A 25,248-nucleotide genomic window follows, 5' to 3' on the forward strand; every position below is an offset into this window, starting at 1 on the left:
TCGATGCATCTGTTGACTTTTTGTGTAAATTGGACTTTTACAGATTTATAGTCAGATGTCTGTAACTGGTGCCTGAAGACAACTTTAAAAATATTCTGGTACACTGGAGTAAGTCCTAATTGTGTAACATGCCTCTCCATTGGGAATACAGAATCTAGTGATTTGAATGCAGCCAGGAACCTGCTCTTAAAGCATCCTAATTTTACTGAAGTACTTACTAACCTTCTAATGCACGCTGACCACCGCTGGATGGCGTTGCAGGAAAGAAATTTGTTTTAAGAGAAGAGCCGAACTCCTTCAAGTAGAGGAGTTTAACCAGAGAGTCAAACTTTTTGGCATTAATCTGAACAGTGGTCAGCAGAACCGAGACTTCAAACCTTGTTATTCCTGAGGTAGCTGCGTTAGTCTGGGAACATTTGTTGCTCCTTATTATTCGCTGTAGAATTACACTATTGTGCATCTGGCCTACTGTTCGGGCAGCAGTGAAAACCTGGGATCAGAAATAATCTTCCAGTCAGGGAAATAACTCTCAAGCTTGTGTTTACCTGGAAGCCGCTCGAGGACCCGTGGGTGGTCCCCGGACCCCACTTTGGAAACCCTCCTGCCGCTGCCTCCAACTTATGCAGCTTAAACCTAAAGAAAAGAGAATCTCTCCTGTCAGTGCCTCCACGGGACGAGGGGAGTCCGGAGAGTGAAAATTACAAAAACACACAAACTACAGGTGTGTCGGATGAAAGAGCAGGTAAGCGGCAGCACGGTGATGCAAAGGGAATGCGTTACTGTTACACCTTGCATTCATTCCTTGATGAGCTGGTGGAAAAGAACAATAGGAGACATATTTCACGAATGAGAAGTATGATTACAAGTTGACCTGTGCTCTACCTGTCCGCTTGACGAGTTTCTAAGAGCGTTCATTGTGTCTGCTTGTTTGAAACGGCCCTCGTTTATGTCATCGGGCCATTAGGAGCCGATTTGGTTCGCCGGTGCAGCTCGGATAATAAGTTTCTGTGATGGAGTGGCGTGAGCAGTCCTCTGTCAGCTGCGACGAAGCCTACTTGGAGGCGCAGAGATGGATTGAGGTGAGTAAAAACATTTTTTTTAACTCTCGGCACCTTTCTTTACAAGTATTGACAAGACTTTAACACTGAAAATAATACGCAAGTTGATGTAAAGATGAAATAAATCTGGTATCTGCTGGTGATCACCATATGGCAGTTGAGAAAACTTGTCAGCTGAGAAAAGAGTGACAGAATTTTACTTCCCTATACATCCCTGATTGAGAGATATGTTACTTGAGTTTATGGCTGAAAGCTGATCAGGTTCCCCAGCTGCTTGCCCCCAAGCTCCAGATAACAGATGTATGGGGACATGTGTCACCCTTAACCTCAAGTCTCAGGTAACTAGTGGGATCAATCTTTGCTTTTAGCCAGTAGAAATCTGTTGGCTTCTCCAAGCATTAGCCATACGCTCTGTCCTCTCTATCTTCAGAGTACAGGTACATGGCTTTGACCCCATTCATCATTGTTTGCCTGCTCCGTTCATTGTCTGATTGATCATCAGTTTTTTTTTCATTGTCCCTCTGACTTTGAGGCTCCAGTTGCTATGAGGCAGTGAGAAACATCAGCAGAGCAATTAAGAAAAACTTGGATGAATGACCCAAGGTGTTACACCACTCACCTGCTGTAAGCACATAACAAGCCAGACTCATAAAATGAGTTTGGGGTTTCAAATAGTTTAGAACAAGTAAATACAATAAATTTCTGTTTTAGGTGCCAGTAATGGATCAAAAAGCTAAAGAAAAATCAAAAAGTAGTTATGGTATTCCACATGTGATGTATATAAAATAGAGGTTTCAACACTTGTTTCCTTTTCTGAGGCAAAAAGAAAATGTTATTTTTATGGTCATAATATACCCCCTTTTCTAACACAGTAATAAAATGTAAAATAGCTACCAACACAGAAAACCTATCCACCAGCATTTTCCCAGCACAGTCCCTTTTTCTATTTTCAAAATGTCAAATTATGTAAAAGTTTCCATACAACCTCCAGCCAGACTCTCATTCTTTCTTTTCTCTTTACAAGCGGGTAAAACTGTTTCCTAATCTCACAAATTCTCTTCCCAGCAGGGTGGCATGGAGCTGCTGCATGGCTGTAACTAAACAAATATTGTTCTAATTTCATGAGGGGTGAATCTGAATGCTTTCGGTGTGACATCAGTGTCTCTCACACTTACACACTGGCCCATTGTAGTGGCTTAGCTTGTGGACTGTGGTGGGGGCATGATCTCAGGCAGGGGCGGGAAGATTAGGGAGAGCAAGCAGAAAGCTAAACAAGTTGAACAGGTAAAGGCACAGGACATGGAGCTTTTGCAATAACAGTAAATGCATGAGAAGTCTGGCAGGGAGGAAATACAAAAGCAATCAGGGACCAAGTTCTGGCACGAGTCTAGCATTTTCCCTTCAAAGAGCAAGTTTTGTGGCTTTTTGTGGATTCTGCCACTGAATGATTAACAAGCTGCTTGGCTTCACAGCCCTTTAAACAGAGGCATGTGTGCATGGCGATCTTGGTGGTGTTGTTAAAAACTAGACTAAATGGTCTGGAGCCTGTCACATGGACACATTCCTGCATTAGCTGCCATGGCTGTGAACATAGCCCCCTCAGAGCTGGCCGGCTGTCAGCACAGGGCACTGCGTCCTACAACCACAGGGCCCAGTGGAATAATAGAGGTCCTTGTTAATTGAATAGAAAGGCTTCAAGTGTGACTGTTATGACAATCAAGAACAAGTGGCAGTGTTTATGCAACTTCCAGGTCAGAAGATCATGTATACAGCTGTCTGTAAACACAAACACAGTCTGTTATGAATAATAACTAAATTATTTCACAGCTGGTAATCTAATAAGAACTTTTTTATTAGATTTTAATAAGTCTATTACTGTCACTGCTTTATATATGTATATGTATGTATATGTGTATGTGGAAATATATACATATATTTCTATATGTATATGTATACTTACATATACATATATACATATATACATATATACTTACTAATGGAGTTTCAACAATGCATAGGCTGTAATCTGTATAGGAGGTCAGCTCTAGTTGTGATTCTACGGCCCTGTGTTTGTGTGCGGCTGGTTGAAAAGGACCATATTGTGTTTCTCACATATTCTGGAACAAAGCAGCCAATCACAGGTAACATAATCCTGTGTATTTCTTGAGGTTCTGTTGCTTATTCTGTTGTTTTTATCATGTAACGCTGAACCAAATCCATGCTTCGTCATGGTTTTCATGTATATTGTTAAGGGGGAAAACGTATAATTGACACTGTACATGCTTGCATTTAGGGCTGCCACTAATAATTTAGTTCTTCTCTCAAAATTGTTTTTGTCCACAAAATATCAGAAAATATGCCCATTTTACTATGGCAGAGACTGAGGTGATGTCTTCAAATGATTTGTTTTGTTTGGTTAACAGTTCAAAACCCAAAGACTAGATCCAAAGCTAGATCCAGACAAAGTTCAGGGAACTTTTTCCAGAAAAAGGTGTTGTTTTGGAATTTTCTAAAAATATTTAAATATATATTCAATCCTATGATCTCCATAAACAAAATTCCCTTCACCTCATTTGTATTGGGGAGGCAGAAAAAAATCTCAGAGATGGAAATCTCAAAACCTCAGAATAAAACTAAAACCATCTGCATGGCTAGAGGCCACAAGGGGTAAGTGAGAAAATATTTTTTTTTCATCTCACCAGTGAAACAACACAATAATAAATTTTATCAAGGTTGTAAAAGAGACTAAATGGATATTTCCATCCATAACTTCTCTCCTTTTTTAACCTTCCCCTTCTTCCGTTCAGTAGGTTACTGTGGTCTTTCAGCCTGCACTCATGAATTGCTTTCCGTAACCAACGTCACTGTGTTGTGTTTCATACCAGTAGCTGGTATATGTGACTGGACCGATCATTAGTCACCTCACTTTAGCCCCATTCTGGGTTTTTTAACTGTTTAGAGAGAGCAATCAGAAACCAGGCCAGAAACATTCAGACGTACTCACGTAGAGCAGGACCTCACACAGGAAGCCATTCACTTACATTTACATGTCAGTGTAGTTCTGTTATTCTGATATGTTGATGGTGTCGGTTCTAATGGCTTCCATGGTGGTATATTGAGTCAGAACCCCAAAATATTTGGATAATGTCCATGTTAGCCTCTGATGACCGTGCCCCTGTCTTCCTCAGAAGGAACAAAGAATTTTAGGAACAATTAGTGGGGGGGGGGGGGGGGGGGGCTGCATCCGCACAAACCTTGAATACTGATTTGCCTCAGTGCCCAGGATGAATAAACAATGGCTGTGGTCACGGACCCAGAGACTCCTCGATTCTTCTGATTATTTGTGTTCTACCAAGACACCATTCTTTGTTCACTGCAGTAATAACAATCAATTTCACACATGTATCAGAGGCCTTTAAGAGCCCATAATGAACCTCTTGGACCACATTTCACCCTTTTAATGTGGAGGGAAGTCATCATGAGACTCAGTTCCTCAACACGTTCAGCAGCACATTCTTGAGGGGAGCGAAGGGTGGGTTTGCAGGAAGGCAAGCTGTTTTTGAAATTTCTGCTCCTGCCTTAAAGCTCACAGTTAAATCAGAGTAGCAGTATGTTGCTGCAGATTAGAGTTGTTATCCCACATGGCAGGTTCAACAGGAGAGGGAGAGGGCACAGCAGGCTGGATCTGAGGGGAGTTAATACCTCTAATGTTGAGGATAGAGAGGAGAAAAGTATTCTGTTACAGCCAGCTTTGTGCCAGGGTGGGTCCCACCTCCCACACTTAGGACTAGGAGATAATATCTTAATTAACCCATTCATTCTGTTTGTCTGACCTAACTTGGATAAGAAAACATGAACAAACACCTTTAGTAAGCACCACTGAAACAAGGAATCAAACTTTCTGCAGCCTTTCCACCTGTATTGTTTGTTTGCATGTATGTGAATCATAGCTGCTGCCCCCGCAAGCATAGAACAGCAGGGGTCAGGATTTCATATGCCAACTGCAGCGCCTGACTGACAATACACTGTACTGTAAAGTTTGTTTGCTCTTTGTGTGAATATGTGTGTGTATGCGTCTGTGTCAAGTGTTTGCAGTTTTGCGTGTCTGTCTGTGTTTTTGTTTTGTGTTTTTGGTGTCTGGTTATGATTGGTTTTTTTGTTTTTTTGGGATAAGGAGGAGTAGGCCAAGACCTTGGTATGTTTTGTAAACAAAAACAAGTTATTTCCCAACAATAGCCTGATTACATTGTGCATTGTACAGAAAGACTGCAGACAACTGCTGTGTCAAAACTTTAATCTTACATCTATTGCAACATGGTCTAATTCTCTTGGAATGATGGGTATTTGACGCCTTGCCCATCTCGGGTTACTTAGGGTGTGTTCTGAGGTGTACTTTGTTTGAAAATAATAATAGTGTCTTCTCTTCAGTCTATCCAATTGCTCCAGTTTCTCCTGTCCTTTTCAGAATAATGACATGTACTTAGCTATGCCAACAATTGTCCCAGCTTTTGTCCCTGTCCCTTGAAAGGAAAAAGAACAAAAGCCTTGAGCCAGGGCATATTTGACCAATTTGGTTGGCACAACCCGTTCAACTTGTTTTGTTTTGTGTATGAGTGTGTCCGTGTGTACACCCCAAAGTACTCCTCAGTGTGTGTGTGTGTGTGTGTGTGTGTGTGTGTTTAAATGTGTGCACTTTTGTCAGTGCCAGCTGTCCTACATTACTACATTCATGCATTGTGGCAATTGGAAATGTAAAATATTTAATTTACATACAGACAAATCAGTACAATAAAGTGTTTTTATATTTCATATCACCAATCTCTACTGTAACCTCTGCATAAATACCACATTGTTTTGAATATTATCAAATCTTGGAATAAAATAATCCACATCCTCACACAGCAACCATTACAGAACTTATTCTGCAATTAAATTTGATTGAATGTGGCTGCCAGCATGGTCACAACCTCTGCAGAGGAGGCCAAGTTTTCAGCCCAGCTTGTTTGTTTGACTGTTAGCAGATAATTTAGCATGATATCTCTATATTTCACTGAAAACTGATTTCAGTAAAATATATTGGGAAGTTATGCCATGGGCCAAGAAAGAAGTCATTAGTGTTTGGAATGAATCCATAACCAGGGTGTTTTTAAAATGTTTTCTAGACATTGCAAGATGGGGCATTCTGGAACATTTATTTGTTATTTACTTGAAGTGCTGCTCTAACTATGCAGAAATTTTATGTCTCCATTCATAATTATCTATAATTACGTATTTTGTTGCATTTCCAGATGCAGGAAAAAAAAACTTGGAACATTTTTTAAAATCACAAACAAAGAGGATTGTGCAGAACTTTTGTATTGTATACTTCTTAGACTCTTTATGTAACTATTTGTGTCGGATGTGTGTGTTGGGTTCAGTAGCCGAGGTGCTGATTGGTCAAGTAGCTGATGGTGGAAACATTCCAATGAAAAAGAACAGGAAGCTCTGTTAAGGAGTGGCCATCGGCATGAGTTTGACATCCCATAACAAAAAACAATACTATCACTGCCCTTTAGTGGAAATACGGGTTGTATGTATATGAAATGCTGCAAACTGTAGATGTTAAAATGCACAGACAAGTGTTATGTTTATAATCAAGGATGTTTGATTCTGTGTGTGCACTGTATATATGCATGTGTTTAAGTGTGTATAGCTGTACGTCATGCATGCAGTGTGTGTATGTTTGACTGCATAATGGCTCTTAGTGTTCCTGCAGTGGTGGTTTGAGATCATGGGAAAGGCATGAAGCCATAACACAGCGCTGTGTTCCTCCAGCGCTCCAGACGCTACCATAGCCTTGTGGCTTGGGCAGCCAGGCTCCAGCACAGTTTTAGCACAGCTCTGCCATTTACCAGAGGCTCTTAGCATAAAAGTGAGAAGAGCTGAGCCCCTCCAGAGATCCCGAGGAATACCTGATGGACTGTGTTCAACTCTGTCCCTGAGACACTGTAGGAACTCGGGAGGAAATACCTCTTACTTCCTCTCCTACTGTTCTCCACATCCTACCTTTCTTCTCCAGCCTCCTCACCGCACCACACGCACACAAACCCCCACCTCCTCTCCTCACCCAACCCTCCTTGCTGTTTTGCTCACTGTTTTTGTATCCGTTTTTTTCCAGGCAGTAACCAAGAAAAAATTTGGGAGCAACGACTTCCGATCAGCGCTGGAGAATGGCGTTCTGCTGTGTGAGTAAGTAACTCTGCTTTTCCCAGGCACCTCTCTAAAGCCACTCATTCACATGGAAGCCCTCTGCTCTCCTCCAGGTCTGCGCTCCAACGTAAGTGTGACTGATATTTCCCAGGCAGACCCCCTGCCGGGTCACTGTTTGTTTGTCAGCCACATAAAGTGAGCCAGTGTTTTGAGACAGCACAATAGAGGTTACATTATGTAGTTATTTGATGTTACCAGTGTCAGATCTGCCCTCTGTGGTTTTGTTTGAGAATATGAAGTGTGATCTATTTCAAGAGTAGTTGTGTTGTCTGTTTTACAGATGTTACAAATCTGTGGATGGGCAGATTGCCACCCTTACTTTAATGAGAGCTGTGAAAAGCCGTGTAGTGAATAGAAAGCCTCCATATGAAACCACATCGGAGAGCCGGGACACCCTGCTTTCTCATTAGCTTGGGTGCATCAAGAGTTTTGATGAGTTAGAGGAACAAATTTATCTTTGCAGAACTGGCTTTCGCATTGATTCAACTGCTCTTCTAAGACTTGTGGAATTGTGGCTTTTCTCAGATCAGGGATGTGTGTGGATATGTGAGAGAGGAAGGTTAGCATCATGTCCCTTTATACACATGTATGTGGGCAGCACTGCTAGATGGACACAATGATGTGATTTGCACGAATCAGCAGGAAACTGTAATTACCAGCAGCCCAAGCAGAATCTTCCAAACCTCTCTTGGCATCGGTTCAAAGAAGAAGCCCCTCATTCTGCTGATTTGAGCCTGACTCCACTGTCTGCTCTCTCCCAGAGAGCAACAGAGACACTTTCATTCAGAGAGCTGTCTATGTTTTCTCAGCGTGAGGAAGAGGAAGACAGCTTTCACCTAAACTAAATCAGCCTCCCTTCCCATTGTGTTGTGGTTGACTTAACACAACTATTTGGAAAGGAACTGTTCAGTGTGGGTCACACACATGATAATATCCTACTTAGTTTACAGCGTGTGTTATCTGATGAAATGATTACAGCTTTCTGTTTCTTCACCGCTAAACGACTAACTTGAACCCAAATACCCTTTGCATTCTTGATTCACATGTTTTGTCAGCCCATGCAAAGCCGTATATCCCCCATCCAATCCACCCCCAGTCTGTTTGCTGAGACAGCTGCACAAAACACTTGCCTTAATACATTATTTAGCTTCATGTCGAGTGTTCTTTTTTTTAGAAGAAGCAAAGGGTGGTATCGTTATAAATGTTTGTAACTTAAAGATTATGATTTTACATACAAAACACAGGAAAAACGTATAAAACACAAACAATGCATTATAGTAAATTGAATGTCTTTAGGTTTTTGATGACATCTTGAGCAATAGTTTTACAGACCAAGCAATTAATTAAGAAAATAAACCAATAATAAAAATAAGGTACATAATGTTTCTTACGAATGCAAGACTTTGACAGTTCTTACAGTTCAGTATTACTGCTTTTGCTTCAGTAGAACATCTATGTTTTTATTTATTTTACTTTTGTTATTATTATGGATTTTTAGGATTTTTTTTCTTTACCTCCTCAACTTTAGAGTCCCTTCCAGTTCCCTTTGAATGACAACTATCCAAAATCAGTGTTGTTTTTCTGAGCTCATATGTGGTGGTTGAAGGTTTGTTTGGGGTTGTTTCAGTAGAAGAGGGTGCATTTTAGGAGCAGAGGACCCAGTGTGTTTACATCATGGTGCAGCACCGGCCATTTACTAAACTGAAGCCAGGTGGTCGTCATTAAACCGAGTCGTAAACACACAACACGGAGGCTTTGTAACACTTTTTGTTCATCTCTTGCTAGTTAGACCAGTCTAGCCAATGACCAAGTGCTTTCACTTACCCCCTTCCGTTCCTTGATGTTCTGTCTCTTTCTTCTGCTTACAGTCTGATCAACAAGATCAAGCCTGGTATTATCAAGAGGGTTAACAGGCTGCCCACACCTATTGCTGGGCTGGTAAGTCGTCTTCTCTTTTCATTCAGCCTAAATGTGAGACACATGTACATTTTGTTTAAAAGATAAACCTAAACACATAGCCTCAACAGCTCATCCTAGTTTTCTTCATGGACAGGATTGCACGTTTTGTCTCATAGTTTTTTTTCCATGTTGAGGCAATGTCTGTTGTAGTGTGTGTGTGCTAAGATGTGAGACAAAGCAGTGAAAGATGCAGCATTTGAGTTGACTGGTGACAGGTCTGAGGCACAGCTGCCAGTGAGAGAGAAGTGTTTGCCTCAGTAGCTTGTCGCTCCTCATATCCGTCCAAACTAATAAGCTCAGTGAACGTGGAGCCGCTTGAAAGGCCACTGGCGGCAATTGAGTGCACCCTAGATATGATGTCTGCCGTGCTTGAGGCTGTGTTCAATCAAAACTGTTTAAGACAAAAAGTCTTTGTACTGGTGAGATAATTAGGTTTTTGATTGAGTGATGGGAGGTCAGGAGAGTTTGGTTCATGTCTTAAAGGTGTTATTGAATCAGTTTTTTTCACCTTTCTATTCCTGGCACTGTGTTCAAATTTAAGCAGCTTGTTGCCCAGCCATTTGGTGCCATAGAGACCGTTGAAATAGATGTTTTGGGAGTGTCACCATACAAGTCCTCAGGAAGTAGAGGGTTGAAAACCCAACCTTAAACCCATCCCTCACAATGCTCTCTCTTGTGGGAGTAATTGAGTCCAGCTGTCTAGAGGAATTATAGAGACCCGCAACCCCAACCCTAACCCAGGGAGTGTGTGTCGGTGGGATCAGTAACACCCGACATGTTTGGCAAGACAATGACGAATTGGCAGTAGAAGAAACAAGCTGGCACTCAGGATAGATGTAAACAGTAAACATAGTATTTGCAGTACCAAACACTGTACCATCATACCTGTGTTATGACAAACTTCCTGCCAGTTTGTTTTGGACTGCTGGTAATGTAACGGGCTGGGGCACCTGCTGAGGTAATGAGGTAATGTATCTCCTCCATCAGTAGCACCGGAGTGGTATTTCCGAGACTTGGACGCAAACCTGAAACCACTTGATCATAAATTCTCCTGCGAATGTGAGGGCTCCTGGTTGGCCTGCAGCTATCAGTGACTGCCAACCACATGGAGAGAAGTGGAGAGCTCTCCAAACAAACATTACTCACTCTGCTGTGAGAATAGCTTTTCTCCCAAAGTAGTTAAGTAGTGTTGTTAAGATTGCCTCTATCTCTAGTCTCTATAAATACAGATGAGTCTTGAGGAATAAGGAAATGATCTGTGTTTTCTGAAATTACAAGGTGATAAGACATTTGTCAATGTATGCTATCTGTCTCCACTGAATGCTATTGGAGAAGAAGGGAACTGGAAAAATCCTGCTTCTCTTCTAGTATTCTGAATTTCCAAAAAGGCACATGGAAGAAACATGCAGCTGGAAAAAAAAAAAAAAACACAAGAGGAATGTTACCGATGATACAGAATGACTTTAATCACTGCTGAATGAAAGGGTTCTTGCAAACACGCCTCATTAACACTCAGATATGAACATTTTCTACCATTATGCTCATAACTGTCATTTTTGTTTTGCTATCTGAAAGATTTCAGCACTCCAAATCTATACCAGGCTTCAGCTCTGGCAGAATAAAAAGCCCAGTGAGGGAAACGAGGGGGAAAAAATGGAAATCTCTGGTTTTGTGGAATATTTAGCAACATTGGCTCCAGACCCAGGTCTATTCTTTGGCTTCACTTGTGTCCAAGGGAATGTTTCCCATGTCAGCACACTTCTCTGCCCATTGTTGATCACACTGTGAGCTGTGGGTTTGACTCATGGCAAACTGGTTCGGGCCCGGTTCTGCTTTTACCAGTTCTGGGCAGGAGGCCGCTACATGAGCGGGGGCCTGGGCTTGAGGCGCACTGGACTTAAGCCAGAGGGACAGAGTTTAAAGATGACTCCATCTGCTTCTGCCCACCGTAAATACGCTGTAATTGAGATGGTGCTGGATGTTCCCACATATACCAACTCCTTGGTGAGTTGAGGTAGCAGTGGGAGGAGATAAACAGTTTCAGTGGCCCCTGAGGGAGTATTTACTCATCTAAATGTCTGTGTAATCATCTGTGCAATGACAGGTATTTGACCATGTTTTGTTACTGTGTTTGCATTGAATTGGTGCATGTTATGACTGGATCTGGCTGTTAGGACGGGAAGGTCCTGTAGTGGGCCTGTTTCAGATGAGGCAACATTTCAAGTATTCCATCTCCTCTCAGTTTATTGTGACAGGATTTGAAAATGCGTAGCCTGATATTTTAACCATAGCTTTGCTTGGTCCTAGGGGTCAGTTGAGGGTAATTGTAGAGTATGCCCATCTTAGACAAAGAATGCAGTGGAAGAAATAGAGTGACCACAATGCGACCAGCAGGAACGAAGATCCTTTTACATCAAATCAGACACCCTATGAGTTAGATCTTTCTGATTCTTGGTGTGCTCAGTGCTTAAATCAGGGTCCTCAAGTCTCCATGAGAGGATTAGAGACTGCTGGATGGGTACAGCATATTTAGCAGGATTATGTGCAGGCACAAGTCAGCATAACATTCTTTCAACATCATTATCTCTGCGTGTTCTGGGACTGATTGTTAGGGGGCTTTTATTTTGTTCACAATGCTCTTTGAGGTTCACTGACATTCATACCTAAGTGATATTAATTATCCTTTTTATATTTGCTTTGTTTACCTTGGCTCAGGGTGAGGTTTTGCTTCACAAGGAGAAAACAGGGGCCTAAAGTGGGAGATCCTTCTTGAGATTTTCATCTACGGTTCAGCAATAAAGCTCCTTTGTCTTTTATGGCCTGGATCTGTGTGAATCTACAAACCATATCTAGATTTAGACTGACAAATCGGCAGATATATTGGTATCGCCCTATGCATTGGTTGAGCAAGTAGCAAGAAACTGCTGTACAGAAATAGCAACAAATATGTTTAAGGTAACAGTTGCATAGTTTGTCCAACAGAGAGTGCTGACATTATACTGACATTATAAAATGTTCTGCTCAATAGATACTGAGATCACAGCTCTTTATCTACGTTATATGTTGACTATCAGCCAATATATAAAGTATAAATATCAGTATCAGCCTCAAATATCCAGTATCGGTCTGGCTATGATCATATGTAACACGCAGAGTACCTGTACTTAGAATTTACACGTACTGCTGTTTTGTTGGTTAACATACTGAGGCATGGTGAGGTAGGGAAGACGGCATGCATGTAACAGTCATAAATACTATATTATTTCTGACTGTACATGTTGTATGAATTGAAAAACACGGCCATAAATTTTGTGTCACTGTAAAAATGTACACATGATTATGTGACATGGACAAATGTTGAGAGAGGAGAAAGCTTTCTGTTCATAATGCGTGTAATCAGGTCAGTTGCTCAATACAGTTCTGTTTCAGTCCGGAACATTACATTATCATTTCTATTACCAAGACAATGCAGGAGAAGAGAAACTCTTTGCAGTTTCATAATGAATAAGCACAGATGTCAGTGCCTCCATACGAAGGAGGAGGGGTTTGATCCTTGACCTGTAGGGAGCCTACAGTGACCTACAGTGCCTGGCAAAGTGTCACTGAGGGACAAGCAAAGCTGTCAGCAAGGGATGCCTGCACTGAGAGGTCAGCTCTCTCCTACCATTTGCTAATAAGCATGTTTGCCATTTAAATATAGAACAAGCTACCCCTTAATTATTCCAGCCCATGTTGAAACCATGTGTCATTACAAGAAACCCTCTTAAGCAGCGCTGTCCCAATGGGAAGTGCAGACTTATAAACACGACAGTTGGGATTACAACTGGAAAAGTCATAACCCCGGAAAGGAATGGTGCTTTTGTGGTTAAGATTTGTTTGAAATGCATGCGATGTGTGTATATTTATAGAGCAAAATGTATTTTCACTATCTTGCATTACACTCACACATCTGTGTAAATCATGTGCACACATATAAACTTTATGCAACGTAAAATGATTGATATAGTACGGGAGGAGAAACCATCCTTCCTGCTGAGTTGCTTCAGGGAAATATTTGTCAGTTTCTATCACCCGTCTTCATGTTTCATAGCAACCAAATGTCTCCAAAATACTCTACCACCCCACAGATTCCACAGGTATTCTCCAGTAAAGGGCTTGGCGGGGAGGGGACAGTTTCAGGGTGTGAGAAGGAGACAACAGCAGGCAATGTGCTCCTGTGTGTGTCAGTTTTGCACACGCATGGCCGGGTTGGGTGGAACTTGTGCAAAGCTCTGATGTCATCCTTCCTGGTTTTGGCTGTGTCCCCACCCTAACCCAGCCCACAGGTAGCTTTGCTGCTGTCAGTCAGCTCCTGTCACGCAGCCTCTCCCCCCTGCATGTGTGTTTGTGTGTGCTCTGCACTAGGTCACTTCTTATTTGCTACACACATGCTCCTCCCCGTCCGTCTCTGTTCTCTGGTGATATGAACTTTGGAAGCAATGAGTTGTTGGCTGTGTCCCCGCCAGAGAATTCTTGAGTGATTATTCTTTGCCTCTGAAGGTGGACAACCCTCATCCCTGCTTTGTTCTTTGTCCAGGACAACCTTAACGTCTTCCTCAGGGCCTGTGGGAAGCTCGGACTAAAGGAAGCGCAGCTCTTTCACCCCGGAGATCTTCAGGACTTATCCACAAGAGTTACAGTCAAGTAAGTTCTGATCTTGTGAGCCTTGTAAACTGTTGGTGCTAACACTCTGATACCCATCCTTGCCATTCATAGGGACAAGATCCTCTTTTGAACTCATGATTTTATTTCTTCCGTAATGAACCAGCTTTTTAAGTTTCTATTTATGCTTCCATTCCTTTGCACAGTAAGGATGAATGTTTCACACTATACTGGATTTCAGAGCACATGTCTCCTCATGTGAGGTGTGATTCAAGTTAACTGCAGCGTTGTTAAAAAAGGTCAGCGCTATTTTCAGTGCGCGTGTATTCTTGTGTTGGTAAGCACCTGTTGAAGTGCAGCACTGTGTGTGTCTTTGTGATATGATGGAGGGAGCGGTTGATGAAACCGCACAAATCAGTAGATCAAAGGAGGTGCAGAGTGTCTAGATCTCTGACTGAAAAATATCAGATCAAATTCACTTCTTTTTGTTGCAGGTTTAGCTAACCATGACCTCAGTCACAAAATAAAGGTGTGTGCTTGATTTCGATCACATGCAGGTTATGATTTTTTAAGAAATGTCTTTCTGGTAGTTTGAATAGAGAGAGAGGGCCAGTTTAGATGACGAATGTACTTTCAGAATGTTTATTATTGTTCAGTTTTAGACCGTTGCTCTTGTGTCATCTGAATGCCAGGCAGAGAAGCATGTGGTATGTCGAACAACCTGTTCAGTTTTTACACAGGTGTGCCTGTGTAAAGGAGCAAGGTAAGGCAAAGCAGTATATAGCAGTATGGCCGTATAGTACAAAGAGGTATAAGCACAAAGTGCTTTAGGGGCAATACCTGCAGGTTGTTAAACGAGAACTAGATAGACAGTGGCAAATACAACATGTTAGTGGGTAAAATAATGCAAGGTGAGGACATGAAGTTGTGGGCTTTTCAAATGGCTGTGTAATACTGGGAGCTCCTGTTCTTTCTGTTGAGCCAGTGTCACTTGGCGTTGTCAGTTGTGCAATTAAGCTCAATTTGCATGTTTCTGTGAGATGGTGCCACAACCAGTGGTAACATTTTCCCATGATCCACCCAAGACTGTCAGTCATTCCTCTGTGACACTAACAATGATTTCGAAACCACAGTTGTCTTAAAGACACATACAGAGGCTGATGTACTGTACATGCTCTGGAATATGAACTAAGGAAACAAATCTGCCAGGCTCTCAAGGCACACCCTCTCCCCACATCAGATACAGCTATATCATTCTATAAATGTCTGATTCAGTGTCATAAATACTAAGATAATTTGTTCATGGACCGTATGCCCTGTTTGTTATCAGACGTTTCCCTCCTTGCGTAATCTTGTACTGTGATATTGGCAGTAAATGTCTTGTTTCGAAAGAATTCATATTGTGGTACATATCGCGTGAGGAAAATTAAAGCTAACAGAAACTAATTCTGACGTACACTATTATCAGCTGAATTTTATCACAAAAAATATGACATATTGTGTTTCGCCGTTCATTTTGAGATTTTGTGTCTTTTTGCATGAAATCTTTCAAATGTGAAATACAAAATCCCTTTCCCACTTCTTAAAGAAACCACCGGTCAGCTCTTTGCCACCATGTCTGCCTGCATGTGGGGGTTTGGTCAGAGGAGGCTTGCAATCCTATTTTTAGGACCTGGGGGTGACTTTGACAAGCAGGATTGATTGGAATGGTATCAGGGCTCACGGTAGAGGAGCTTTTAATAGTTTGTTGTCCCCTTCTGGTACACTCTCCCCCACCTGTGTGTGTGTTTGTGTGTGTGTGTGCATGTGAAAGTTTGAGTGTAGTTATCAGCTGAGGTTGTGATTGTGATTTTGTAACTGTACCTCATGTGGGGATTGTAAAGGAACCAGTTCATTCAGAAAAGAAGACGTACAGTAAATAGTTTTTGTGTATTTGATTGCTGAATCTGCAGCACACTAAAGCTCACCTCAAACATGCTGAACAGTTGCAGGTTCTCGATTTTAGTTGAACCTGCATATTTATACATAGGAAATTTAGAGATAGAAATACAGAGAAAATTTTGTAGTCACTTTCTTTTTTAATGCAGCATATCTTCATTGGGCCAAGATTTAGTTTTTCTAAGACTTTAGACAAGATGAAAAATGTAGAGGTATTTGTCTTTGTGGGTACAATTATGTGGTTCTTGAGCTGCAGTATTTATAACTCGTGCAGGGAGAGATGGCACACAGAGAGAAACATGAGATAATCCCAAACAAGGCTGCAGACAACCAGTGGAACGATTTCATTGCTGCTTATCAGAGTCTAGGCAAATGAGCTCAGCACAGAGAAAGAGAGAGAGAGAAAGTTGTTTCTATCAGCTGTCTTTGCCCCTGGTGTGTGTCCAGCCTCCACTCCCTTAAACCCAGTCTGACAGGTGCTTTGCTCAGCTTCCCTGTTCTCTGTTTCAGCAGCAGTGAGGTTGTTATCCTGTTGGTGCTGTATGTTGGTTTTCACAAGGACTGTTTAATGGGGGAAATTAATGGGGAAATTAAGTGACCTATTAATCGGCAGAAAACAAATGTTAGCTGTAGAGATAATTTTTTAAGAAACTGATTCAACAGAACCTCTCTCTGTTGACCCACAGCTCCACGAGAGATGCTGAATATCACACAGCTTAATTCATACTAGCTTGTGTTGTTTCAACAGCCATAAAAGATTATTGAATGTCTTTTCTGACCTTTGAGCTCAGCAGTTGTCGTGGTATTGGCCTTAACGCCATCTGCGGCATATTGCTCTATTGCCTTGTGTTGTGAAACTTGCTTTCTGATAAAGACGTTTATCAGTTACAAAAATATTCAGTATCAAATTTATCATACAGCATGACAAGCTGTCGTGATAGAGATACAGAGACTATAGGCTGCTGGGTGATGTGTTCTGGAAGATTTCCTCATATCACCCTTGGGCCATTGAACTAAAACCAGGTACAACCACATTCCTAACACCCTAAAGCGAATTACTGACCAGACTGAATCTGATTCATCACCGGAGGCTATGATTCACTGGCTACTTTAGACCAGCTGTGTCAGTTTCTAACAGCTGCTCAGGAAATCAGGGCAGTAGCGTTCTGCACATGAATCATTGCATCTAAAAGTGTTCTATTTAACTTTATCCACTTCCTTTAACGTCTGAAACTGCTATTTGGGAATTCAGCCGCTTGGACTCCAGGTTGGAGTAGGACCACAACTTTAGAACATGCTGGGTTTTCCATTTCTTATAGAGCTAACTCCACATTCCACAATGTGTAGAACCAAGGATGCACACGTGGTTGCTGAGGGACTCTTGTGCATATTCAGCTTATTTCAGTGTGTAATCTACATGAACTTCAGACTTGTCTTCCTCATACTTACTGTACATTGTTGTAGGTTTCAGAGGAATTGCAGCATATCAGATCTGGCAGTACAGGGGTTCATATATGGTACATGTTGTAAAGCTCAGATGCCTTGGAGAACAAGATGTGAGCAGTGGTCTGAAGTAACTATGCACATTTACTCAAGTACTGCACTTAAGTAAAAGTCAAGTTTTTTACACTTGATTATATCTATTTTATGCCACTTTGTACTTTATACTCCATCAAATATAAATCATATCAAAACATACAATTATCTTGTAAAATAGGATTCAAAGTTGTAACTCAGACAACCTTTCAGAAGGTAGAAATCAGGTACATTAAATATTAAAACACTGCTTAAGCATTAACATTAATAATAACAGTCCAATAATGTAATATATAAAACCATATCACAGCAAGTTATATTGAATTTTAATATTCACAGTGGTTATCATCAGTATTTTTCTAATAACAGGAAAAAAAGCAGAAAATCAGTGTAAATGCAGTGCAACAATCGCCTGTAGTGATGACCCTTGAGAATTATCACCTGCATCTGAGACCAAAAACAGAGCTAAAAAAAGTGAATGTTGGACCTATGTTATCCAGGCCAGGAGCACATCTCCCAATGTGAATGTTTCTTCCTACCTTCTGCATGTATAAATAAGCTGGAGTTTGCTAAAGTTCTCTACATCATCTTAAAAGTTGATTATATGCCAACGTTGCAGTGTTAAAAAAACAGTTATTGCAGGTTTAAATTATGTTTTATTGATAATACCTTTGTACATTTTTGAATGTAGGACCTTTACTTGTAGTGAAGTACTTTTATGCTGTAGTATATGTAGTATACAGTTTTTGAATTTGTGAAGTGAAGAATCTATTTGCTTGTGTCATTGCACAACTGGGTATGTGTCCAGCTTTTGCTCTGTGACCTCCACTAAGGGACAGAACAAATCCCCCGCTGAGATGGGTCCAAAGTCTCACTCGTTGCCACCGTTTGATTGAGCAAATTATTGACAAGGGTTGATTACTCTCCAGAAAAGGAAACTGCCCAAGATCGGCATGTACATCAAAATCATTGTGCTTTGCGGAATGTCAGCGACTCTTTCTACACAATAGAGAAAGAGGAGTGGCTACGTGGTGTGATTACTTGATTTGGATTACGCAATGGCATCCCTGGCTGTAGATCAAACCAAATGTTTGAACTACCTGAAGGAATGTGTTGTTTCCCTGACAAATTTAGGCAGATTACACAGCTTGTTATCAGAATTTATTTAACAGCAACATATATTGCACCTCATACCTTGTGCATATTGTTATTTATGACACATCTGGATGCTCACAAGTTAATGCAAAGAAGACCAGTGAAGTGCCCTGTGTGTTAGTATTTCGGGTGTGGTTCACTGAGCTGGCACTGTACGCTCTGGTTTCACAGTTTAATATATGGCACTGCCGTCAATTCTTGTTGCGGTGTTTTGTGAACTGTGGGCAGATTGTGAAACCAAACGAGCAATGATGGTGAACGGCCAATAAAGTTTCTACGCCATGGACACAGCCCTGGCTATAAAAGGCCAACACAAGGGTTATATTTGTGCTCTGTAGATGACTTAGAGAGAGAAATGCCAGCCTCACCCTGTTTCCTCGCTCACAGAGGCTGCAGTGTCTCTGACAAGTGCAACACAATGATGCCCAGCACTGTCTCACCCACAGCCTCTATTCAAACTCTCCCCGTGTCTGAGTTTTTCAGAAGAGTCCAGCTGTGTATTTAAATCCAAAATATTTTATGACAATGCAAGAACCTAGATGAGGGATGTTGCGTGTGGTGTTTCTGAATGCAGGAGAGCAAGTGATCTTCAATGCAGAGGTATGCACAGCTGTTGATTTAAGGCTTTGGTATTGTGTTTGTTGGTCTATTGGATATTATGAAAGGAGCAGAGTTGCCATGGTCTTGTTGGTGGCTATTCATGGATTGAGTCACATCCTCAGTTCAGATCCATATACATTTTTCACTTGTAGATTCTGTCTTGCTATAAATCTAAACATAATTTTCCCTCTGTGTGAGCACAGAGAAGTGACTGACAGAACTGGGGAGATCATTTACTTTGGCTCACATTAACAGGTAATTTGTCTAACATTTGAATAGTGGCTTATGTTACTTCAGTTGTGTGTCTTACTTTTTGTCTCTGGTTTGTATTGGCAGAACACACTCTTTGACTCCTTCAAGATAAATCTAATTAATTTCAAGTTTGGCAAAAAATTGTCACACAATTAGAAACCTGTTATGTTGAAAAATAATACTTTTAATTTGTTTGCAATAATTACACTAACTATAGTCTTGTGCAACTAATTTTGATTGAGCAGCTTGTTGTCAGATATTTTCCACACGTTTTGCATCGTGTGGTTAATGATTGTGTAGCCACAGTGGTTGACTTGCACAAGTATGGGGATCTTTGCATTTCCACTGGAAGTTAAAAGTGGAATGGGTGTCACTGTTTGGTGGGGGATTGGCCGTCTCTCACCCTTTGACTTCAGCAAGAGTGTGACAATGTGAAAGTCTGTGTAAACATGCAGAGGTTTGGGGTAATGGCTGAAATTAATGTCTTTTGGAAGTGATAAGAGCATCCTGTTCATTTGTCAAGCTGGAGGGCTTCCTGTCAAATCTCTGTACACCTACTGTACAACACACATCTATTGTCTGATAGCGGTCAGACATTTTAAGGACTATGAACTGCCCTGTTTTACTTCCTAAACTTTTTAACCTGTAGTCCAGGACTTAAGTGTTTGGACAGTTACACGTTTTCTGTTCTTTGGGCGCTGTGCTTCATCACATTCGATTTGAAATAAAATAATGGATACTACATTAAAGTGCCAAGTCGCAGCTTTAATGTGAGTAGATTTGCATCAGTATAGAAAGACCCGTGTGTGTGAGATATGGCCCTTTCAACACATAGTGCCCAAAGTTTAGGGGTTCAGAGTCCATGAAATAAATTTCTTGTCATCTTCACAAAACAAAATATTTCATTATGGTCTGATTTGGATCTAGAGTGTGGTGTTCACAATTGCCGGGCCAATTTTCAGTACTTTCACTACTTGCATCTATGCAAGATGCACAAATACAAATGCCTCCCTTCTCCCCTCAGCGCATGAAATATCAAAACCCCAATGTGATTATTTGAACTGACTACTTCACACAAGCTATTCCTACCCGGCTCTCTCTGTAAAGAACTTGTGTGTATCAGGCACTAGTGACGCTTTGTTGATGATTGTGCTCAATCATATGAGTGCTCAGCTGATCCTAACAGGCTACAGCAGTGTCCGGAGGCTCTCAAGACCTGAGAATAGCCCTTTTTATTTTATTTTCTGTTCAGCTGTTACCACTAGCCATAAATGAGCATTATGAGAAGCAGTGTGGTGGTAGTTTTGGTATACAGCTCCTTATTTTCTGGACCTGGCTACCATTGCTATAATCTTAGACTTTGTGACTGCGTTCCAAACCACACAAGAGGGCTTTTTTTTTATTTCTGCCATTTTTACTGGGTCCATAAATTTGCAATATGCCAAACTGGTAAACGTCCATTTCAGTTTTCACCGCTGGGGAATTAGAATGCTGGAAACCCCTGGTGTGAGATGACGCATACTGTTGGGAAAGTTGATCTGCTTCCCATCCGGTTAAATGCTGTCAGGGCTGGAAGAAGTACTCAGATCTTTTACATAAGTAAAAGTACCAGTAGAGCAATGTAAAAATACTCTATTACAAGTATAAGTACTTTTACAGTAAGTAAAGGTACTGCAGTACCAGAAAGCACAGCTCCAAATGAACGATAGTGTTGCTCTGTAACTGTTGCATGTGTATATACAGCATACTGACAAGTGTACCATATCAATTTAAATAATGATGAAATGTCAGTCAAATGTCATTTTTGTGTGGCACTAAAAGTATTGGTAACTCAGTACTATAAGTACTATATTATTGCGGTAGGCTGAGCTGTTTTTAACTTCTTCCAGCTGGGTCACTAGATAAATCTGAGGTGCTGGGAGATGATTAATGGGGTAGAGAAGAAGAAAAAATGAAATCCTAAATACAAAAATGAATTAATTTTTAGACTTTTCTATAAAGTTAGCTTTTTTTGTGAAATACGAGATCATTTTGATAACTTTCACCACTGACTGCTGTAATGAACGGAAATCATGTGTTTAATTATACCTTTTGTTTCCTTCCCCGAAATCATATATGTGCATGCGGCACACGGCTAGACCTTATGCAATACCTGTCCATCAAACATGTTTAGGAACCTATAGCAACCTGAACATGTTTGTTTGACAGGTATCATATAAGGTCTAGCCACCATACATGCATCACATTCTCAGCAAGTGCTTTGGTTGCACAGCCTGAGGGGAGAGGGCGGTGAGAGACATCCAAGTGTTCATGGGTAGAGAAGCGTGGGTGGCTATTGTATTACCACATGATAGCAGGAATGTGTAGCATGCACAGAGGATGTGAGAGACTATATATCTTCCTCTGTCACCGATATGGTTACTGTATGTTCTGTAGCTGTTTATCACTGTTTATAGGCCCCTCTAAATAGACACTACTGTCAACGCAGGTGACAAGCTCTCAGTGTACATAAGAGAAAGGTAATATCAGGGTTGCAAGGTTGAGACTGTGAGCTTTGTTTGGTTTCACAGGAGCTAGAATGAACTGGAGTTTTCCTAAGAAAGTGATTTACTGACTGCCATGTCGGCTGTCAAAGCCCAGAAATATGGCTGAAATTCTGTATGACCCTGGGTAGCTGTTTAAAGCTTTGTTGCTCCAACTGTAGAGCCTTGTTTGGTTTTCAGATGTTAAATTTGCAGTCATCTGTTTGATCATTAGTTTGGAGTCAGAAACGAGAGCTCTTTCTGTGCCACTAAATTTGAACTAAGTGTTTTTACAATTGCTTGATTTTGCGATTAGTATGAAACTAAGCACACAAATGTAACAGTTGTTCAATCCCAACACTTCTCACTTTTCACCTGCAGTGTTTTGTTTTGTTTTTTTTCAGAAATGTGTGTTTGTTTTTGCCCTCTGCCTTTGTGTTGTTGTGTGAAAGTGAGTGAAGGGCTGGCAGTCGTCTGGATTGTGCTCTCAGTTTCCAGCTCTTTCACTGCCTAACACATAGACCCAACAGCCATGCCCTCTGTTCTTTTATTGTCATTTTCTCTCATGCACATACACCTCAGTTTTCTGCTCTTTCTCTCACAGGCATCAAGAGACCAACAGGAGGCTGAAAAATGTGAGTGAAAAAATATAAGCTATGTTGTTTTTGTTTTTTTTCTTTTGCGGGAGCTTCATTGGATGGCCTGTCATATAGCAATAATTAAATATAAAACATAATTCAGCTTCAGTTACAGTCTTCTCCAGGAACAATTAGAGAACAGAAACCTTTCATTTTGTATTTTAATTGTCCCTAAAACACTATCGTTGTTATGATAATTTGATATGTACATTTATGTTAACTTAAATGATCATACCTAAATTTAGCATTATTACTGAGACCCATGTCATTTTTAGAAGTATTTTTAGGGTATGTATATCTAAATTACATATGAAACGGCAGAAAGGTGAAAATAAGGGTAAGAGACGGAGGATGACATACAACAAAGGTTACCAAACAGATTTGCACTGCGAGTGTTGTGATTACATCAACTTCTTGGAAGCCTAGATCACATGAATGCCTCGCACACTTACACACTGAATCCAATGGCAAGCATGTTAAAATGAGAACACATAATTCCAACACAGCCAAGGAAGTCAAAAGACAGACACAAACATGTAACACAAAATTAATTCATTGGCATATGAGGGGAGAGGTGCTGAGAGTCATGACTCTAGGAGATTTAAGTGATTTTAAAGTGGCTCATTTTTGGGGGAATATTTGTTTTAAAATTTCAATTGGAAGTGAAATAATTCCCAGAAACACTGCGTCTCTCATCACTGCGTCATCATGATTTATCTACATTGTTTTCCTGCACATACACTCCAACTGTAACAATAATCATTTCTGAACTTGCATGACATAAAACCAAAGAGCTGACATGTCAGTCTGAACCGTTTCATGTGTAATAGGGGACCAGCATCATTGATGTTGTGGTGTTTGTTTGCTTTCGTGTGCTACGTTTACCTGTCCAGCCCCATAATACACACACACACACACACAAACACACAGCAGCAGAGTATTCTGGATGAGGCTGGAAACAAGAGCATGGCACCGGGTGATATGACCCCTGTGTCAGAGTAGGGCTACCGCTATCACAACAACCACCTGCTTTAGCACTGCACAGAACATTCATCACTGACAGCAAATGATGTATTCTGTCTGGTAATAATTCATTTTCACTCGCGGACGTGTGTTTTTTGTGTAATAAACTGTTTGATTTCTTCTTGCCAGGTGTTGATCACCATTTATTGGCTTGGTAGAAGAGCTCAGTGTGACCGTTTCTATGATGGGCCTTACCTGAATTTCAAGGCATTTGAGGGATTATTGGGCACAGCACTATACAAGGTAAACTTCTCCAAGTGGGTAATTATCCCATTGTGCACTTTGAGCTGTCTAATCCATGCTGTCATGAAACAAAGTCTTAATGTTCTTGTAGAGACCAGAAATAGCATGAATGAAATCCTCTTTTACAGCCACTGCGCTTTGCATTTCTGTATCCTCCCTGGTATGTAGGCTATGTGCAGAAGAATGAGTGCGATAGGCTGAGGGGCCGCAGATTTCTGGTCACTAAAACCAAAGCTACGTTATGTCATAAATGACCTGATCCCTTGACTCGGCTATTTTAATCATGTTTACAGCGCAGCACAGAAGAAGTGCGTTTTGTCCCACTGCTCATGCCAGTGTTGAATTTGGCACTTTGCTTTCACATAGATTTATAGGTGGTGGTGTGCAAGGCCTCTATAATTCAACTGACTACAGGGATTTTCAGTAATAGCAGTTGGTTACTGCACGTCTTGTATGTTTAGCCATGATAATCCAAGTTCAGTGGCACAGGGTTAGGCTGGGTTTTGGTTTGTGGACTTGTATTGTCTGGAGGGATTCGGTGGATTATAGATCTGAAAATCATTTTCTTTTATGGTGGCTGACAAGTTTTTGCTTGTTTGTAACTGCGCTGGTTAAGGTGTCTCTGGGTACGTGTTTATGTGCAATGACATTCTTTTCGTGCAGTAAACACAGTCATCAAGGATGCTTGGATCATGGCTCTGTTTGTTTTGACAAAGATGGCAGTGAATAGAAAACAATGATGTGATTCCATTTAAATTGCAGCATGTTTTTCCCCTTATAGACAGTATAGGAGTGTATATTTACAGTAACTGAGAATGAGAAGGCCAGACAGCTCAGACTTCACACTCTACCTGGGAGATCTCTTGTGCACACCACACACAGTGGATCTAAATATTGTAATTGGCACCCTATTATCTGACTGTGTGTGTTTGTGTGTGTATATGAAAGGCTCTGCAGGAATCGTCCAGTCAGAAAGGCACTAACGTCAGAGACAGCGGTTTTGGAGATAGCTGGTACTCAGAGCGAGAGGAGTTCTACCAACTGAGAGGAGGAGGAGGTGGCAGCGGTGTACACAGGAGAGACGACTCCCTGGACAGTTTGGACTCTTTGGGCTCCCGACCTCACAGCGTCTCCTCCGACACCACTCTTAAAGGCAGCAGCGAGGGTAGGAGATGTCACATCATCTATACACAAACAGTCTCATGCAAAATGTAAGACGTTCTGCTGCTAAAGCTGAATTTATGGAATTTAAGAGGCCACAGCATTATTTTTTTTTTTTGTGTGTGTTATTTGAGATTGTCTCTCACACCCTAGCAGCACATTATCATACAAATGTTCAGACTTTCTCAAGTTGTATCTCTTCATCAATATTTATAATCCCGTTCATCTGTCTAGAACTTCAAATATTTGAACAGGGCAGATATTCTGCATCAG

General features: G+C 41.1%; 1 protein-coding gene across 6 annotated transcripts in view; it reads left to right on the top strand.

Annotated features, from left to right (window-relative positions):
• Positions 1 to 467: 467 nt before the first annotated feature.
• Positions 468 to 25,248, top strand: part of lmo7a (LIM domain 7a) — a 45,767-nt gene continuing 20,986 nt past the window's right edge. For 3 of the 6 annotated variants that reach the window (XM_041056544.1, XM_041056546.1, XM_041056547.1), the window contains exons 1-8: positions 469 to 742; positions 965 to 1,079; positions 7,216 to 7,286; positions 9,176 to 9,245; positions 13,843 to 13,949; positions 22,515 to 22,545; positions 23,701 to 23,814; positions 24,763 to 24,979. In XM_041056544.1, coding sequence (XP_040912478.1) covers positions 1,011 to 1,079; positions 7,216 to 7,286; positions 9,176 to 9,245; positions 13,843 to 13,949; positions 22,515 to 22,545; positions 23,701 to 23,814; positions 24,763 to 24,979 — 679 coding nt within the window. In that variant the 5' untranslated portion in view covers positions 469 to 742; positions 965 to 1,010. Of the gene's footprint in view, positions 743 to 964; positions 1,080 to 7,215; positions 7,287 to 9,175; positions 9,246 to 13,842; positions 13,950 to 22,514; positions 22,546 to 23,700; positions 23,815 to 24,762; positions 24,980 to 25,248 lie in introns of all 6 variants that reach the window. The other 3 variants (XM_041056549.1, XM_041056545.1, XM_041056548.1) reach the window with 2 other exon arrangements.

Source organism: Toxotes jaculatrix, chromosome 15, assembly GCF_017976425.1.
Source record: "Toxotes jaculatrix isolate fToxJac2 chromosome 15, fToxJac2.pri, whole genome shotgun sequence".
Taxonomy (NCBI): Eukaryota; Metazoa; Chordata; class Actinopteri; family Toxotidae; genus Toxotes; species Toxotes jaculatrix.